Source organism: Raphanus sativus, chromosome 6 (assembly GCF_000801105.2).
Source record: "Raphanus sativus cultivar WK10039 chromosome 6, ASM80110v3, whole genome shotgun sequence".
Taxonomy (NCBI): domain Eukaryota; kingdom Viridiplantae; phylum Streptophyta; class Magnoliopsida; order Brassicales; family Brassicaceae; genus Raphanus; species Raphanus sativus.
In genome coordinates this window covers 18,393,033-18,412,557 of record NC_079516.1, presented here as the reverse complement: position 1 = coordinate 18,412,557, position 19,525 = coordinate 18,393,033, and the positions used below count along the sequence as shown (strand labels likewise).

Sequence of the window (19,525 nt, the reverse complement as noted above, 5' to 3'; positions counted from 1 at the left end):
ATCCACCCGCTGATCCCGTTCTTAGATCGGTCGAACCTAAAATAAGGAACAAATTATTAATAATGAATGAAATTTTAATGAAAGAAAAAAAAGACGTTTAATTACCATGTTTGACCGAGTCCCCGTGGCTCCGGAGTAAGATAGGGAAGATGCTCACGACCGGGCTGTTGAACCAACTGTTCAACAGTCATCACTCCCGGAACCACTGGAGGAGCAGGAGAGTGTGCAGCAGCGGGAGCAGAAACCGGAGAGGGAGATGTATGGTAAGAGCTCTGTGGCGATGAAGAATCCCGAGAGTGGCTGGACGAACCCCGAGAGTGGCTCGCCGTACCACCACGACCTCGTGGTGCGGAACGACGAGGTCGAACCCGGGGCTGATCACCAGTAGACCTGTAAATTAAAAAAAAAAGTTTTAGTCAATAAAAATTGAAAAAATATTTAAATACAGATTTTAATCACAAAAATAGTTTTAGTCAATATAAATTGAAAAAATATTTAAAAATAGATTTTAATCACAAAAATATAAATATAATTAGAAAAAATAGTTTTTAATAAAAAAAAGGTTTCAAAAATATTAAAAATGTTTAATAAGTATAGAAATGATTTTATAATTCAAAAAATAGATTTTATATATAAAAAACGTTTTCATAATTATTATTTCGATTTTTAAAAATCTAAAAAATAGATTTTAATCACAAAAATATAAATATAATTACAAAAATAGTTTTTAATCATAAAAAGGTTTCATAAATATTTAAAATGTTTAATAAATATAGAAATGATTTTATAGTTCAAAAAATAGATTTTCTATACAAAAAACGTTTTCATAATTATTAATTCGATTTTAAAAACACAAAATTAAGAATAAACTTTCAAAAAACTTCTAAATCAACTCAATACAAACAATAATCACAATCAAACTCCCATTACACAATCCTACCAATCACCCTAAAAAAAATCTATCTAAAAACTTCTAAAATCATCACATCTACTTAAACCCCCACCAAATCGAATCTAATAGAGTGGGATAGGGTCCTTACATGATTTATGGATGAAATTGAAGAGGATTAGGGAGGATTCGCCGGAAATCGCCGCGGGAGAAGAGAGTGGTCGGCGGAGATCGCGAGAAGAAGAAGAGAGAAATGGGGAAGAAGAAGTGTTTAGGGTTTATAAAACCGAATTTCCGACGGAAAAACGGCCGTCGGAATTTCCTCGGTCCGTCGGAATTTCCTCGGAAATCAATTATTTAATTTTCGTGAAAAATTTGGCGGTTTCCTTTGCCCGGTTAAATGAAAACATTCTGAGGAAAAGAATATTCCTCGGAAATTCCTCGGTATATTCCGAGGAAATTCCGAGGAATACATGTTTGTGGTTTCAAAACATCAAATTTTTTTGCCCTATATCATTTTTTATATTAATGTAATGCATACCAATGATAATTGTTTGTTTATATGATCCTAAATCATGAAATAACAAAATTCTAAAATGAATTGTATGTATTCCCTTTACCATTCATTAAAGTGTATAAGTGTTTCTCGTATGTTGTGGGGATTTCGTTCATACATTCCGAAAACTGTTTATTATCGGGTGATACACCAATTTTTGACTTCATATTCAGTCTAAGTATTTTAATAAGGCTTATATAAGTGTTATTGAAACCGAAAAATGTTGTTTTCGACTAAAAAAACCTATATTCCTCGGAAAAGCCTCGGAATTTCCGAGGAAATTCCGAGGAAAACTTATGTTTCCTCGGTATTTCCTAAGAATTCCCTCGGAATTTTCCGACGCATTTCCGAGGAAGAGAAAACCCTATAATCAAAACCCTCAATTCCTCGGGATTTCCTCGGAAATGTCCGAGGCTTTTCCGAGGAACAGATACCCTATAACCAAATACCCTAAACCGTCGGAATTCCCTCGGAATTTCCTCGGTATTCTTATATTAAAAAAAAAAAAAAAGGCGATGCTACTCTGTTTCGGAGTCATCATCACCAGATGATTCTGAATCTGGATCTTGGTGAAACTCTCCAATCTCTGGTTCATCCTCTACGTGAACGACGGCTTCCTCTGCGAAATCGGTTAAATCGACTACAAGGCCAACTGCAGCTAAATCTTCTGCTGCACTTAAGTTGCCAGATGTGCTTGGTTGTAGTGGGTCTTCCAGCTAAATTTTAATTTGTTTAAAGCACTCACATAAGTAAGCATCCATCCAGCAAATTCTCTCTGCTTCAGTTCTTCTAGAGCCTCCTCTGTGGCGTATCTATATTCGAACCGCTTTTCTGCCATGAAAATCCTGTACATATGATGACAATAATGTAATTAATTAAGATCTAAATTTTAACTTGTTAAAATAAAAATTTGTAAGCTAATTTATTTACCTCTCATATTGAAGAATATCTTCGCAGTTGGTGAGCAAATATGTTTGCAAATGACTGCGCTCCTGCTCAGTAAGTCGACGGTCCTTTGGTTTTCCGCTAAGTCGTCCAACATCTGTGAAGATGTCTGGAACCGTAACATGATATGTTGCCCGTTCGCCTCTATCATCATGCCGAGCAGGTCTTCTGTTTTTGGTCTGCATTACCCAGGAAATTCCGACGGAATTCCGACGGCAACGGCTCCTTCCTCGGAATTTCCTCGGTAATTTGAAAATTCCCCAACGGCTCTCTAACGGCTATAATATATCCTCAGATTTTCGTCGGTTTTTTTCCGAGGAATATTGTTTCCTCGGTATTTCATAAGAAAATACCGACGAAATGTTGTTTCCTCGGAATTCCGTCGGTATATTCCGAGGAAATTCCGAGGAAACTCAAAATTTGAGTTTCCTCGGAATTTCCTCGGAAATCTCTCGGAATGTTCCGAGGATCTCATTTTCCGTCGGAATGTCCGTCAGAATCGCCTTGTTTTCTTGTAGTGTATATTTTGTTTGGAGGGAGAGAAACTCTAGGTGTCATCAAGGAGTTCGGGTGGATGGGGGAACACTGGCTAGACGAATTGATAGGTTCATACGTAATAGAATACTATTTTTGAAGTACACGGGCAATCATAAGTGGGCAGGGCTTCTCCGACGTTGGTTCGAGGTCTACACAGGATGATGAGTTTGAGAATAGGACCACTTTTTTTTTTTTTCTTCACGTTTTACTGAAGTAGTTTTGAGTTTTTGAGTTACTTTTCAATTCATTGTAAATGCCCATTTATTCTTTGATTAATCAATACAATACTAAAAGGAAAATAATCTCAACTTTTACCCTGTCCACGTCGACAAATTAAATCGACCAATAAGAAAAGAGCTTTGCTCCACGTCAGATTCATCATTTAAAACAGATGGACTTCAATAGCGTTTCATGGTTGGACTTCTTAGAACATAGTGCAGTTTCTTTTCCATCGTAGTCAATTAATAATTATCAATTACTCGGCAAGCTTTTGCTCTTCCTCTTCCAAAACAGACGATTACAGGCTTTAAAACTAATGTTTCTTCATCTCTTTTCCTACTTTTGTTTTGTGTGTCCTCCATCTCCATAAATTTCGTTTCATATTTCTAATCATCGAGTTCTCTTAATTAAACACCTCTTTCAGCCACCAAAAAAACCTGACGGCGACGATTTTTACAAGGCAGAGCAAATATCATCCAAGCGAGGTATGAGTATTGTCTGATCTTTTCATTTAGTTTTCAGTTAATATATATCTGTTTGTCGCTGATTCGGGGACTTTATTTTGTTGTCTATCGATTGTCGTTGTTGGCGTAGAGGATGATTGATCTAACATAAACCTATCGTTTCAGAATAGTCGATGCTTGGTGTCATGGTGTGGTTTAAATCTTTAATCTTGCTTTCATGTGATCTATGTTTTTCTTCACTGCAGGAAGATCATGACTATTGCAATTCATTTGAAGATGTTCATAAAGCATATATAAAGAAAGTTTGAAAAGTTACGAATGCAGATTTCATTGACCAGCTAAAAAGCGTTTCATAGTTGTAGTATCACTGATTGCTTCATTTCTTTCTTTATATATATTTCTATTGGCTGTTTAGGGTATGCAATTTGCGAGTGTTTCAAAAAATAAAATTACACTTGGCTGTTTTAGATAGTGGTAGGAGCAATGAGAGTAGTAGATATGATGGTGGTAGTAGGAGCAGGGTGGTGGTGGCTCTTATGGTAGTGATAGTCAACATTGGGGTAATGGTTCTTATGGTCAGGGACTCAGGGTGCTCCACCTCCTCTGGCGGCTATTCCATCCTACGATGGTTCTGGCAGTTACCCTCCACCTATGGGGTATGGAATGGAAGCTGTTCCTCCGCCTTCAAGCTATGCTGGTGGTCCCCCTTCATATGGTGGTCCCACAAGGGGTTATGGCGGTGATGCACCGAGCACTGGTGGTCGGGGTGGTAGAGGTGGTGGCTATGATGGTGGTAGTGCTCCTCGACGCCAGGAACCTAGCTATGGAGATGCACCTGCTGAAAAAGTCAAGCAGTGCGACGAGAATTGCGATGAAACTCGTGATAATACCAGCATATATATCAATAATTTACCTCCAGATGTGACAACCGATGAACTCAAGGATCTCTTTGGTGGCATTGGCCAAGTAATAACTCTGGTCTGTTTACTTCTGTTATATCTTTACATCTCAGAATAAGCTTTTACCTTGCCGTATAGATTATTGTTTATTTGTTTGTGCTGATTGAGAGTGCATTTCCTTTTCAATCTATAATAGGTTTGAAAAATCAAGCAGAAGCGGGGTTACAAAGATCAGTGGCCCTATAATATATAGATTTACACTGACGAGAAGGAAAAGAACAAAGGTGACGCCTGCCTGGCTTATGAAGATCCTAGCGCAGCACACTCGGCAGGCGGCTTTTTCATCAGTATGTACCGTGGATGAAGTAGGTGAAGGGTGTAAAGTCTATGTTTTTTTTGGAAGTGAATAAGGTTGCATAAAAATTCTACTGGTGTGTTAGCCTTCTTGACAGACAGGTAATGAAAATTCTGGCATTCTCCATTCACACTCCCATTTAGTTTTTTCATGCTCTCTAAGGGACTTAACATTTACAGAGTCCAGTGGAGTGAGAAGACTCCCTTGGCGAAGAAGTCGTTAAATATTCCTCTGGTGTTAGCTTATGGACACTATTCTTACAAGCAAGGTCCAGTTCCAAGAAGTTGAGCTGGAAAGAACAGCCAGGCAGCTCAAATAGGTGTTTCCAATCGCTAGCCAACAAACGACAAGATGTACAATTGCAAAAAGAAGTGATCCAATCACTTACTACTCAGGTAATTTCATAGCTAAAAATAGTAATATGGTTTATGCGATTACGAGTTATTTCTTATGACTGGATTATAAACATCAACGAAATTAAGCAGCTGGGAGACATGGCTGAAAGATTACCATTTGTTTCCTGCCTTGGTCATGTAGACCCTTTTAATAACTTAAACGTCAAGTACTCGAGCAAAATTGTGCAAATTCCCGATGTTTTCTAATGGGACCGTTACACATGTATTTGGAAATGGCAAACCATCGATTGAAGAATTTTACTGCCACTTAGTTTCTGGATCAATTATTACATCATGTGTTCTTCACTTATATGTTTTAATTTCTGAGAGCTTTGTAGACGGTACCTTTTGGTTATACATAATAACTGTGTTGCGGAATCTACAAATCAAGAAAATAAATGAGGAGAGCATCAGTGGTTGCTCAGTTTGCTGCGGGATCCACCTTAAGAAGGATCCATGCTGCAGAAAAAGATGATGACATGCCTCCAATTGAAGCTATACTTGCTCTATTAGTAGCTGAGCTTAAGCTTCCACGATCAGAGGCATTTTACATTGCCTTTATAAGGTTGATTGATTGCTCTATACCTTTGTATATGGTTTCTGAAAATTGATGCAGCCACTGATCAACTGCTTTGAAGTTGGGAAGTTCAATAAGATAACCTGCCGTACTTGATATTGAGAGATCTGGCAGGTTATATAGTTCTCATCTTATTTTTTGTATGTACTCTTAAGTCTGAACACGCTAGAGATGAAATAATAATAAGATTTTATGCTATGAGCAAAAGCCATCAAAAAGTTAAAAGTTGTTCTTCTGTACTTCCCAAAGCCATTGTTCACTTAAGAACAACTAAATGTTTCTCTATCAAAAGTTACTTCTTTTCTTTTCCGCTGAAAGATTATATAGAACCATTGAAGTACAGAGCACAGATTGATTACATAATACAGACACCAAGCCAGCGAGCTTTACCAAACCCCCAGAGACAAAAGCCAGCAGATAAGAAACAATCTCTGGAGTCAAAACAACATACATAGTTAGCCTAAAATGTAAACACGAACATTGGTAGAACTACGATGATTGAAACACTTTTCATTGGTAACAGTTACGGTGAAAAGAGTGGAAAATGGAGACTCAGACACACCATGGGAGTTTGTTTAAAGACTTAGACTTAGACCACTACTTCAAATTATATTCATTCAGCAGCAATCTACGTATGTAATTTAAAATTTGTGAATATAAACTAAATCTTCACCATATAAATCTTTTTTAAAACACCAGATTATAACTTTAAAAAAAGTCATCAAAGCTACAAACCTACACAAAAGTGAAGACTAATCTCTTGGGGATGAGGCTGGAATTCTCAATTTAGAGTCATTCTTGATTTATATGATTTAAATATAAAGTTTCGGGATAGTTTTTTTAAAAAATTGTTCTCTAAACCGTTTTGCTCTGTTATTTATTTTTTTAATTTATAATGTATTTGGAATGAACATGTTTGGAGAATAATATTATTTTAGTTCGGATCAAGTTTTATTCAATTTAATTTCTATTATATAACTGTTCAATTTGGTATTAGAACTCAATAATTATAATGTTTAAACAAAGTTTAAATCGGCTTTAAATTTACAATTGTTTTATACCAAACCAACATAAATAAGACAAAATGCATTTTAAACTATAGCTAGGTTTAATTAACTTTTACTAATCTTACTCATCATTCGATTTCTTTTAATAACAAACAACAAATTGTGAGTTAAGTTATGTGAAAAAATTTAGACACAACACAATGAATAAAAATACAAACAATTTAAATTTATTACTAATTTAATAGTTTAAAATTGATTAAAATATATATAAACAAAACAGATTCAAATATTATGTAATTTTTTAATTTAACTAAAACTTATACGTAGCTCAAAGGCCCTCTATACATCTAGATCAATATTTAAATGTACACTACATAATCTCATCATGTAGGAGATTTCCAATAGTTATTACTAATAAATAATAAAAAAAAATATAGTTATATAGTTTAAAATAATATCATATTTAAAATTTCGTACGGATACCTAAATTGATTTGGGTGACCTTTACATGTTATTATACGTTTATCTAAATAAATTATTCTTTTATGTTTAAAATATTCTATATATATATATATATATATATGTATATATCATATTTTCTTTATTTTACTATGTCATCGAAGTATATATTATAATGGTTTATAACAATTCATATTTTTTATTATATAGTGAAATTTATTTTTACGAAAATTTGTTACAAAGTAAAATTTTGGGAAAGTATGTGATTATAAAACAGATTTATTACTATACATGTTAAAAGTTTTTTGTAATATTTTTTATTCTTGAGACTTACCAACTACGAGATCCTAAATATATGGAATTTGAATTGTGAGATTAGTTAAATTTAAGATTTATATGAATTTGTTGTGAATTGAGTTTAGATAGTTATGTACTAAATTAAAAAAAAAGACAATTGATGCTTAAGGTAAGGATCATTTATTATGTCAGTGGCATTGAGATGTAAATAAATTGAAATTCTAAGGGGTAGTTTATAAGTGTATTTCTATTTTAATAATATATATATTTTACACATAACTTTTGTACATTTCTTCATAAGAAGTGTCCGAACAATAATTTTAGAAATTTTCAAAGCATATAAGATTAAAAATAAATTATCTTGATAACAATCACTAATCCAACATATATAAATGTTAATGGAAAATAAATTTATTTATAATTTTTGATAATTGACTTCTTAAAATGTACAAAAAATTATTATTTACCTCAATATCGGTTCTTATTTTATATGAGTCACATTAATCCGTTCAAAAGCTAATAAAGACATTATTTTTTGGTCAAAAAGCTAATAAATATATTTATTATATAGAAAACTAATGTCTTATTCTCTCCTTTTTTTTGGGACAACAACTAATGTTATATTCAAAAAGCAACAATATGTACCTTAGAAAAAAACTCAACCTATATACATTAGTTTTACTGTTTTAAACATTTTCTGATTGATGAATTCTAAATCCCTTAAATTGTTTTAAAAATACACAAGATTTATAAATAATATAGAAGAGCTATTTTTGGTCTATTAATTTAACAAAAATAATATGTAAAAGCATTTTCCGCGCGTAGCGCGGACAAAGAATCTAGTTAATATAAAATTTAATCAAAAAAAATAATCTTTTTAATGCGTATATAATATGAGGTGGTACTCATTTAATATGCAGAGGGCGTGACCCCAAATTTGAAGGGTGTGTTGGGAGTAGGACCAAACAGCAACATAAATTAACAATTATAATAGATTTATTTCTGAAAGTTATACTACCATCTTTAAATTTTGGCTGTCACATTATTGTCTGGTTATAATCATATACGACAAGATCATTAGCTGCAGACTCCGCAGGCATGTTTCTCATAAAAATAATTCAGTCTATATTTACTGATTTACAGCAAGAATTTTATTTTGAAATGCAGTTAATGTATAAAAACGATCTAATAAAAATGAGACATCTTAATTTTTTTTTTGGACAAGACATCTTAATTTTTTAATAAAACAAAAACCTCAAATAATAATACACTACTAAGTCAATGGGCCAGTAAACTATCCAATCTGTGGGCTTATGCTAACATAAATAACTTTCGATTTTATGATTATTGTTCTTAGAAAAGTTAGTTGCTAATGGACTATATATTCAAACCCTTTTTCTTTTGTGATTAGTATATAATCCGAGAAGTTGAACCTTTAGCGTAGCTGCAGCCGAGTTTTGTAAACATTTGGAAACTCAAAACCGTACCAAAAGATAATAGCCGTTAGATGCAGGTTTATTATGGATTTCCAATTTAAAATCAATTAGTGATTGGTGTATGTGAGATGTAATATCCCTAATATCCCTCTTCGAGATGATGGTTTTTATCGGCCAGAAATTTCGGAACTTTAAAACAGTTATATTCGATCGAACGGGTTAAATATGACTTTTATACCCAGTCGGAAAAGACTAATTACGACCTATAAACTCTGTCGGGAAGGGTTAATATTAATTAGGGGTTTAGGTATTTAGGATCTCGGCTCTGATATCATATTAAATTCGGATTTATTATGAGTTTCCAACTTAAAATCAATTGGTGATTAGGGAATTGTCTTTAACCATTTACTAGATTAGACCCGCACTTTGAAAGCGCGGGATTTATTCATACTAAAATATAATTTTAAATTTTTAAAAATTTTCTAATTATAAAAGTATGTGTTTCAGTATTTTATTATCTAATATGATTATGGTTTTTTGTATTTTTACGTTTTTAAGTTATTATTAGATGTCCAGAATTATTTGAAAGCTATAAATTTATATTTTTTAAAAAATTAACTGTTTTTGTAATTCAACTATATTAAATGATTCAAAGTGCGCGATTTGTTTCTTTTTCAGTAAAGTATGTTCAAATTTTGATTATCATAAGATTATGTATTTTTATATAAGATAATCTAATCTATTTATAATTTTGTTGATTTTAAAAGAAGTATATATACTCTTAAAAATTTAAATTAAAATAAAAAAAAATATTTTTATAAATTGTAATGTAATTTATTTGTTATTAGTAATATTTATTATATATTTTCAATTCTTAACTGTAACATCTATCTTATTAAAATATAAACATTGTGTTGGACATAACCTTTATTTTGTAAGTTTTTAAATCAAATACACATTTCTATTTTATAGTTAAACCTACATTCGCTCAGTTAATTGTAAACTCCCCTGCTGGAGTATAAACGTTTTTATTTGAATGAATGAATTGTTGTTTGACCAAAAAAAAAAAAATCAAATACACATTTCTATTTTATAGTTAAACCTACATTCAATTATTAAGATTCATTTCTTTATTTTACTATTTATGTTTCCAAACAATATATTTTTTTACTTATACTACTATCCATGTTTTCAAACAACATTATACTTAGTTATTTACTATTTACCATTTTCTCTATCAAAATTTTGTAAAAACATCATAATTTCATAAATTGCAAAACAATGAACTTTAAAATTTGGATTAAAAAGTGACAAATTATGATACCATAACAATTTAAATAAAATTGGATTTTATATCGGTCATCCATCGGTTCAAGCAATTAGTCTACGGTTTTAATGATTTTTTAAAATATATATATATATTTTTATATTGGATCACCGGATTAACCAGTATAATAACACGTTCGCATCGAATTAAAAAACACTGATTCAAATGCAAAAATATTCTAAATATATAACTCTTTTAAATTAACAAAATATTTGTTAAATTATTCGTGAAATTTTCATTGTAAAATATTTCGCGTTTGCAAAAGGCAGATCAAGATCTAGTCTATACTTAAATAATAAAACATGTTTTTATATGGATACTGAAATGTATATTATATAGAAAATGGGCCTAGTGGGTATATTACCTGATTGTTGTAAACAAAAAATTACTTGACGGAAAATATGATGAGATTATAATGTTTTGAAGTGTTCGAATCTGATGATGCAGATGAGATTCAAGGGGCTGACTATTCTTTTCTGTTAGGTTTTAAATACGCTTGGGCTTAGTCGAAGTGGGCCTAAATAGGTTTGGTCGAAAACATAAGAGTTCTGATAGGTCGGAAAAATATCTGCGACATTTACTTTAAAAGAAAAAAAAAAGAGGATGGCATTTGGTTGTAAATATATTGAAAAGATAGAGGCAGAATCTTAGGAGGGATTCTGCTTTAATAGTATAGATATATTACTTAATGTTCCTTAGAATTTCCGATGTAGGATGTAATATCCCTAATAGTAACTATTATGTGGAAGCAATAGAATATGATATGTGACCACCAAGAGGTGACAGTGGAACCATATCCTCTTCCAGTGTGCCATACTGCCATTGCAAGACAAAAGTGGGCAGCTTCGAAAGTTCAAAGCTTCTTAGTTTTTTCCCATTTGATCAGTTATCAAAAGGAAAAGCCATTCTGATTAGTTCATCTGCATGGATAATCCAGATTTTATGGAGGAACGGTAACTTTCTTCTGTTCAGAACCCTTCATTTCGAGCTGATAAGGTCGTTGGAAAGCCTTTGAGGAAGTGAAACATTGATTGATAGCTTATCGAAAAACAGAGATGACTTGCAAAACTTTGTTTGCAGTTCTCCGTATTTAATTTTCTTTGGTTTCGGTAGCATCTTTAAATCTATATTCCACATATATAAAAGAAGTCTATTTGAATTTCCCTTGCAGATACAATAAAACATTATATGTATTGCAGGTTAATTATTTTAATATGCAACTTTTTGGGTAAATATGTTAATATTTATTACCCTTTTTGGTGTTGACTTAATTTATAAAGAAAATCTAGTAACAGGAAAAAAACAACATGAAAAACGAAACACACAACACACAACACCAAAAAAGAAAAAGGGGAACAACAATGTAAACTTTATTAGAATACTTGATATTTTTTTTAGAACATAACGAAGTGACGATCATAGTACTATTTTGATTGCATGATCGATCAAGATCAAACGGCCGTGACTGCTATTTTCATAGCGGATTCACAATGGCCGGGAAAGTTGCAGATGAAGAAATTTTGTCCTTTAGACAAAGTTATACGATCTTTGCCTGAAGTGTATGTTCTTGCACGTGCCGGCGTTTTGCAATTGTTGTACCCTGCACTATCTACCGCCACCACGTTGTGGAATCTCGGATTATAGTTAAACACTGCAAAAAGTATTTAAAGTAGTAAGTTTGTTATTTAAATTTATTGTTTACTCTACGACTACGGCTCTTCCATATATTGGAATTTTAGTGTCCAAAAGCTATTAGGATTTTTTATTAAAAAACTAATTACACTTATACTGTAATAACGAAAAAATAATTACGCCAAAACACGATTTCGTTTGTGCATGGGGATAATATTGACCTAAAACTTTACTTGTGTAAATGGGTTTGATATGTGAGTTTAAATATATAAAGATTACTTACAACTCTTAACTATACGTTAACTGATAATAACAACAGATTAACTTTTCACTAATGGTAAACATATAAATCTGCAAACGTTGGCTGAAACATTTCTTCATGTGGAAACATTTTAAGCTCATCACTCAAGGTTAAACCAAAAGCGAAGTTACTTTTGTAAACATTTTCATTGCATCTAACATTGCTAGTGGTTAATAGCTTATGGGTTAAACTTGAAAAGGTATGCACGACATAGTCAAGTAAACTATCTATCTTATTAAAACAGAAACATTCTGTTGGACCTAACATTTATTTTGTAAGTTTTTAAATTAAATACACTTTTATACTTTATAGTTAAACCTACATTAAATCACTAATGTTACTTTCTTTATACTACTATCCATGTTTCCAAACAATATACTTATTTCTTTGTACTACTATCAATGTTTCCAAACAATATATTTTTTATACTACTATCAATGTTTCCAGACAATACAATAATTAATCTTAGTTATTTTATATCTATCATTTTCTCTTTAGAATTTTGTAGAAACATCATAATTTCATAAATTGCAAAATAATGAACTTTAAAATTTGGATTATAAGATTACAAATTATGAAACTATTACAATTTAAATCCAATTAGATTATATATCGGTCATCCATCAGTTCAATCGGTTAGTCTCGAGGTTTAGTGATTTTTTTAATATGAATATTTTAAAAACCAAAATTGAATTGTCAGATCTCCGGATTAACGGGTATAATCACAATCGGGTTGAATTTAAAAACACTGATTTAAATGCAAAAATATTTTAAATACACACTCTTTAAAAATTACCAAAATATTTGTTAAGTTATTAGTGAAATTTTTTATCGTAAAATATTCCGCGCTTCCAAAGCGCGGGTCAAAATCTAGTGATATATATAAACGGAAAAAAAATGATGAAAATTATTTGTCGCCTGTCTTGCACAAAAACACACTTTACACATATCTAGATCTGGCAGCAGTGGTGGATATAATAACTATCATAAAAACTTAATTTCTTGTGGCCGATATGTATAACATATAATAGAATCTTGTCAAAGCTTAAATAAAAGCATATGTGGAGTTAGTATGTATACCTAGAACATCATTGGCTTTAAAATGTTTGCCTTTCGGCCAACCCACAGCGTTAAAGGCCCAGACGTTGGATTCGCCGACTGTGTAAGTCGCAGCTCGAACGTAGTCAGCTTGAAGCACCAACACGGAGACCAATACCAAAGGCACTACGGCTCGAGCCGACCATGATGCACTGCCTCTTCCCTTAGCCATCTTTTAATCTTTAGAGAGAATGAAAGAGAGAGAGATTGTAGATGACGAATGAGGGTGAATTAAAGAGAAGATGGGCAAGGGGTTTTAAAGAAGAAGGCATTCAATGTTTTGTTTGTTTTATTGAAGCGGGTGTCACAACAACCCACGATATATGGTCATTTATTATTTCTGGACGCATTGTCTACGTAAATTGATTATAGTCTCATAGACCAAACACCAAAGTATCTTTGTTTGGTTATTTTTGTTTCATTATTGGAGATATTTTTTTGGTTATGACTATAGAGTACATGTAGGTGAAACTAGTTTTGATTTTTTTTGGTTATTTCTTTTAAAAATGTTTTGTTTTATATTATATCAAACTAAATTATAGTAACTTGTCTACAATGTTAACAAGGAGTCATTAGAGTGGCTGCTATACTAGTAGTATATGAAAAAATTAACAAAAGACGATCAACTAGTTGGTGTTTGGTAAACAACGTATACAACATACATTAGCCCCAAAAAAATATTATTACTTGCTATTTATTATATTGATTTAGATTTTAGAGGCTGGACTCTGGAGATTGGAATATATTGCTTTTAAGTTTTTATCTTAAAGAGTAAGGGAACCTTTCAAGTGGTAAGAGAGAGGTATTTGTCGATTTAGAGACAAATTGTTGTCTTTAGAATATAACACAACCATATATACAAAACATCTACATACATATACGCCGAGAGAGGATAACATGGCCCAAAAAAAGAATCGAATGGATCTAAATCTGAATTTTTAAGACTATATCGCCTGGAAAAGACCGTGTGACTCGGTTTTGTATTAGATTTTACCCGATGTGGAAACCTGTAGACTTGAACGAACTAGATAATGTTGGAAGGCTACGCAAAGCAAAAACTCCGGCAGCAAAAGCAGCAACAGATGCCAAGACAAACGCAGGTAAGTTTCCTCCTCCGAACAATGCATCCCATGGACCCGCTCCAAGCGATACTATCATCTGTTTTTACATACCAAAACCATAACTCACTACAGGACTTGAGCAGCACGAAACAAAGACAATGATGAAACCATTTGGGATTTCAGAACTTACTTGGGGGATAACAATTGCAAGATTCAACACTCCTATAGCCAAACCTGGATTGAGAACAAAAAATAAAGTGATGAAACCATTTGGGATTATGCAATCTAATATTTAAGCGCAGAGATATGAATATTTCCACATACCTTGACCGCCACCAGAATCAGCAGTAACTTCCGCTGTGACAGAGAAAGGGACACTGTATGTAATCTGCACAATAGAAAAAAGGTATGGTTTTATCATCACATAGAAAATGTTGCAGCAAGAGTGAAAAAAAGAGGATTTCGGTTTAGACAAAACACGTACAGCTAGAGGGAAACCAAGGAGTGCAAAGACGATTACGGCTGCGGTTCTTGTTGTTTCGTTAGGTAGTATGTGTCCGTTTCCTTCAGGGTTATCCCTGAGAGACATCAAGCTAATGACAGCTGTCCCTGCCATGCACGCAAACACAGTAAAGTTGCTCAGAGCCCATACAGCTCGTGCACCCATCCGCTGACACATTGGTTCAATCAAGAATGAGCTGATCCCCAGAACAACCTACGGACACCAGGCCAAAGAAAATTTCAATAACGAGCTAGTGATTGAAGTGCGCAGAACAGTTTGGCATCTGTTGAATAAACATGTTGATATAGAGATTCTTACAGAGTTAAGTAGCAAGCCAAATGCACCTTCCCGGACACCTTGACCATAAAGTTCCACGAGGAAACTATTTTTTGTTGGATCCCCATGGTAAACTTCTCTTCCCATCCAATCTGTATCAAACAGAAAGAAGGGGAACCACGATAACTGCAAGGAAGAGGGCAACAATCAAAATACAAAAAAAAAAGAGAACTAAGAACAGGAAACAGTGTCGGAAAGGTGATAGCCGGCCGTAATGTTTTCTTGGGAACTCACCCATGTAAGAGCCATGACTATTAGAACTGAGTGCATAGCAGGCGGCAAATGCCTTAAACCGGTTAGCAAATTTACTAAAACAGATCCAGGGCCTTCAATATAGGTCTCGTCTTGATGCTCATTGTTTGCCTTTCCAAGCTGTACATCCATATCACGTTCCACTTTCTCATACTTGATCCCATTATTCGATCTTGAGTGGTCAAGGCCTTTAAGCTTGAGATCATCCAGCAAAGGTGCAGAATCTTGTATGCGGCTGGGCTTACTGCTTGCCAAAGGAATCTCTTCAGCAAAATAGATTGTGACAAGGGTGCATATAGTGAGAAACACCTGAAAAAAATGACAGCTCTTAGAAAAAAATATAGAACAAAAGCCCCTAGGTGGATTAATATGGATTAACTTTCAAAATCATAGATATTGTACGGAATATCTTGAGTTGTGACTAATGATCCCAACATATAAACATGAGAGGTTTTAGTAAAGACCAGACGAATCGATTTCATTTGTGGAAGGCTTAGATGTGTCAGAAAAATAAACATAACGCTCACCACTGCAAGAAGAAAAGCTGCTTTAAGATTTCCACATGCAGCGCAACATGCTCTACTGGTTAGGAACGGGAACCATCTGCTCAGTAAAATTGCCAGGGTAACTTAACAGCTGGCGGAAAAATGCAAAGGAGGATATAGAAGACAAATTTTGAGAGTGGTTTATTTCGAAGATTACTCTTGCCATTGTCCGCTAGCACCAGCAGAAAACCCAAGGATATTCCCAATGGCCATCCATAAGCAGAACACAGCGTTTGCAGTATTCCTCTGATCAGGACCTAAAGCGAGAGACATGGAATAAGTGTTTTTCTACAGAATCAGAAGCACATAAAATTCAATCTAGTTCTAGAATTTTCAATACTCGGGAAGAATTTTATCATTACCAGATAGGTCAGCTAGAAGAGCCCGAGCAGGTCCCTGAAACAAAAGCAGAAAACATCATTCCTGGAAAATTTTAGGTAATGACTAACAAACAGTACACCATTCAAACTAGTATTAGATCTGAACCTGCACTGTGTTGTTTGCTAGGTCCAACAACCAAAACCCAATGATAAAGACAGAAGCTGCCCTGGTCCGTGTGCCTTTGAAAGTACTGCACATCACAATATCAATCACATTAGTTTAAAACATTCCTTACAAAGCAAGCCATAGTAAGGAGGTAGCAGGAGAAGCAACCTGCAATGTTCCTTTGTATCTCCCAACAGATACCCAATGTCTGCAGAAAACCCGATTATTATCACCTAAATTGCAAGTTTTTGTTTAGCCTCTATAAAACACAACGCAGCCAACTATTTCATAAAGAAAAACGAAAATCATATCTTCTATTGCCCCTTACTGCTATTGAGATCATGAGTGATCCCACGAGAATAAACGGTCGTCTTCTTCCATACTTCGAAGTACATTTATCACTCCAAATTCCAACACAAGGCTGAACCTATAAAACCAACAAACAAATAAGCACCAACACCATGTAACAGAAAAAATGTATGCCTACATAAGAAAAAATAGTTTCTGATTATATATTATTCACATTTTTAACTCTAGTAGTCTAGTGGGAGACAAATGCGCAGATCATCACTGAACACACTTGTAACGAGAAAATTCATATACTTGCTAAAAGCATGAAAGGAAATAAGATATTGACTGCAAACTTACCACTAGGCCTGTGATAGGGCCGCATAACCAAATAAACGAAGAAAAAGCGTGCGATATTCCAAGCGTCTGCACCAATCATGCAACCACTGTTAGGTAAAAACTCAAAAGGGTTTATCAGCAACAACAAGAACAAGTTCCATGTCTACCTCAAACATAACTAACCCATCTGTTGCATAAATGACCAGTCCAATATAATTCAGATGTGTCTATTCTTCCATAAACATTATGACAGTAAGCTAGTTCTATAAGTGCATCTTCCAATGTAAAACTTCAATTTCCTCTAAAATGAAGTGGAGTACAATGAAGTCTTAAGAGATTTTCTTTAGCACCTTAGAGCAGCATCTCTAACGCCACTCTATATTTCACTTTCTTGAGTTTTGAAGTTAAAAATGCTCCAACCCTCCTCCATTTTCCAATGGAGTAAAAAAAAAGGTGTTGTTTTTACTTTTTTTCTGTTAAGAGTTACTTCAACAATGAAGGTGTTAGGTGAGACAATCTAGCCAAACTTGGATGTCAAATAAAGCTGTTTATATACGTTGTTGATACCATGAAAAACGTAACCATTATTTCCATCCAATCCAAAATTGTCAATAAACCAAGCCACCTAACTATTAGACTTCATTGTACTCCACTTCCTCGTACGAGAATAACAGCCTCGTTCGTATAATCTAGAGGCAGTACCTGAATATAAGGCGTGAGAAGAGAAAGCTGCAACGCCCATCCGAATTGAACACCAGCAGCGACTGTACAACTAAGCACCAGCGTCACCAAGCTACAATCCTTCCCCACGGCTGCACCTCCATCAGAACCACGATTCAAAGGAGAAGAAGAGGCGTTTTCGGTTTGATGCTTCGCCACCATCTCAACTTCAACATCCTTCCTCAGATTCCTATACGGCACCGAGATCGACACCGATTCACTCTTCCCCGCCATAGCTTCGCCGTCAACGAAACTACCGATCTCTCATTCAATTCACCACAAAGGTTTTAGCCAAATCGCAGAGAGATCTGAGACGAGATCTAACCAACAACACCCAGTCTATTTCGAGCGGGTGTGGAATCAATTTTGGGCGGTTTTTCTGAGAACGCGGAGTTGCAAAAAGAAGATTCTCTTCACGGGAGCCGTTGATCTGTAAATCGGACGGATGAGATTTTATCTACTCGTCTTTTAGTAACAACCGGTCCTAGTCAAACTTCCTCGTTTTGAGATTAGCGTCGTCACCACCGTTTATTTTATTCTTCACGGGAGCCGTTGATCTGTGAATGGACGGTTCGGATATTGTCTACTGGTCTTTTTTAGTAACAACCGGTCGTAGTCAAACTTCCTCGTTTTGTGATTAGCGTCGTCACCGCCGTTGATTTTATTTTGTACGGTTCTAAGCCGTTGGCTCCCGTTTAAAGAAAAAGCGGACGAAACTCACCTTCTTCACCGACACCAAATATAATTCCACTTTTAGAAAGGAAACGTTGTCGTTTAGTCAATGGGCCCTGGGCCCTGTAATTCCCGTAAGCTCGGCCGTTGTTTATTTTAAAATATCACAAGCTGTGTAGGTAGACCGAATTCAATTATTAAGCCCATTAAAGCCGATCATAATTTACAGCTTTAAGTTGCTGGCAAGCAGAAGGTTGTTTTTTGGGGCTAAATGAAACCAAAAATCTACACTATAAATTAATAATCTTACCGGTGAAATTAGAAATACTATATTTACGCTATTTTATAGTGTGTTTATTTTACAAATTTTCGCTATTTAAAAGAATTTTAATTTTCAACTACTGTAACATGTTTTTGGGAATTCAAAAACTGTATGTTGGTATAACATTATATGTATGCATATCATCATGCATATGTGTGTGAAACTGATGGATATAATTCGCACGAATAAAAAGAAAATTACAAAGGGGAAAAAGACAGAGACGTGTGTGCCTAACAAATGTATGATGTATTGGAAAAAAATGCAACGAATATTACTACGGAAAACGAAAGCTATAAGCGCAATTTAATATACTTACGTCTTTCTTTTCTTTTTTTGTAAACTACATACTTACGTCTTTCGTTCTCCATCTCCTTGTCGCTCTCTTCTCCAGGTGTACATGTCCTCTTATATGCCCAATTTATTTTGTTTATATCAAATGCACTTCTATCAGAAGTTCAAAAGCAATCCTTTTCACTTTCATTAACCCTATATATTTGAGGTTTGTTTAGCTGTTAAGGTGTTCTATTTTCATAATATAAATGACCATACAATAAATGTTATTGTGTACGTTCCATTTACATCTGGATATATATTTGTTTCTTGTGTTAC

At 34.0% G+C, this 19,525-nt stretch overlaps 2 protein-coding genes and 1 pseudogene across 3 annotated transcripts; 1 reads left to right on the top strand and 2 right to left on the bottom strand.

The window, feature by feature from the left end:
- Positions 1–3,981: 3,981 nt before the first annotated feature.
- LOC108808062 (transcription initiation factor TFIID subunit 15b-like) lies at positions 3,982–6,034 on the top strand (annotated as a pseudogene).
- A 5,673-nt stretch (positions 6,035–11,707) lies between these two features.
- On the bottom strand, positions 11,708–13,638 carry LOC130496693 (basic blue protein). The gene is made up of 2 exons (XM_056989004.1): positions 13,376–13,638; positions 11,708–12,013 (listed from the first exon to the last, which is right to left on the bottom strand). The coding sequence occupies exons 1-2, from the start codon at positions 13,563–13,565 to the stop codon at positions 11,814–11,816; spliced, it is 390 nt and encodes a 129-aa protein (XP_056844984.1). The 5' UTR covers positions 13,566–13,638; the 3' UTR covers positions 11,708–11,813.
- A 536-nt stretch (positions 13,639–14,174) lies between these two features.
- On the bottom strand, positions 14,175–18,592 carry LOC108833459 (sucrose transport protein SUC3). 2 transcript variants are annotated; one of them, XM_018606876.2, is made up of 14 exons: positions 17,905–18,592; positions 17,224–17,289; positions 16,904–17,002; positions 16,744–16,808; positions 16,576–16,660; positions 16,452–16,485; positions 16,247–16,346; positions 16,072–16,147; positions 15,527–15,853; positions 15,275–15,418; positions 14,939–15,169; positions 14,779–14,842; positions 14,645–14,688; positions 14,175–14,551 (listed from the first exon to the last, which is right to left on the bottom strand). In XM_018606876.2, the coding sequence occupies exons 1-14, from the start codon at positions 18,154–18,156 to the stop codon at positions 14,384–14,386; spliced, it is 1,755 nt and encodes a 584-aa protein (XP_018462378.1). In that variant the 5' UTR covers positions 18,157–18,592; the 3' UTR covers positions 14,175–14,383. The 2 variants fall into 2 exon arrangements, with proteins under 2 accessions (XP_018462378.1, XP_018462379.1); XM_018606877.2 differs by having other exon boundaries at positions 16,744–16,783; positions 17,905–17,977.
- Between the last annotated feature and the right edge of the window lie 933 nt (positions 18,593–19,525).

Bases quoted from the DNA above. Each gene is read 5' to 3' on its own strand.
- LOC130496693 (XM_056989004.1), bottom strand. From the start codon at position 13,565: ATGGCTAAGGGAAGAGGCAGTGCATCATGGTCGGCTCGAGCCGTAGTG. The intron at 12,014-13,375 runs GTATACATACTA...TACTTTTTGCAG, and splicing joins TAAAGCCAATGATGTTCTAG to TGTTTAACTATAATCCGAGA.
- LOC108833459 (XM_018606876.2), bottom strand. From the start codon at position 18,156: ATGGCGGGGAAGAGTGAATCGGTGTCGATCTCGGTGCCGTATAGGAAT. The intron at 15,854-16,071 runs GTGAGCGTTATG...CATTTTTTTCAG, and splicing joins CAGCTTTTCTTCTTGCAGTG to GTGTTTCTCACTATATGCAC. The intron at 15,170-15,274 runs GTAAGAATCTCT...TGGTGTCCGTAG, and splicing joins TTGGCTTGCTACTTAACTCT to GTTGTTCTGGGGATCAGCTC.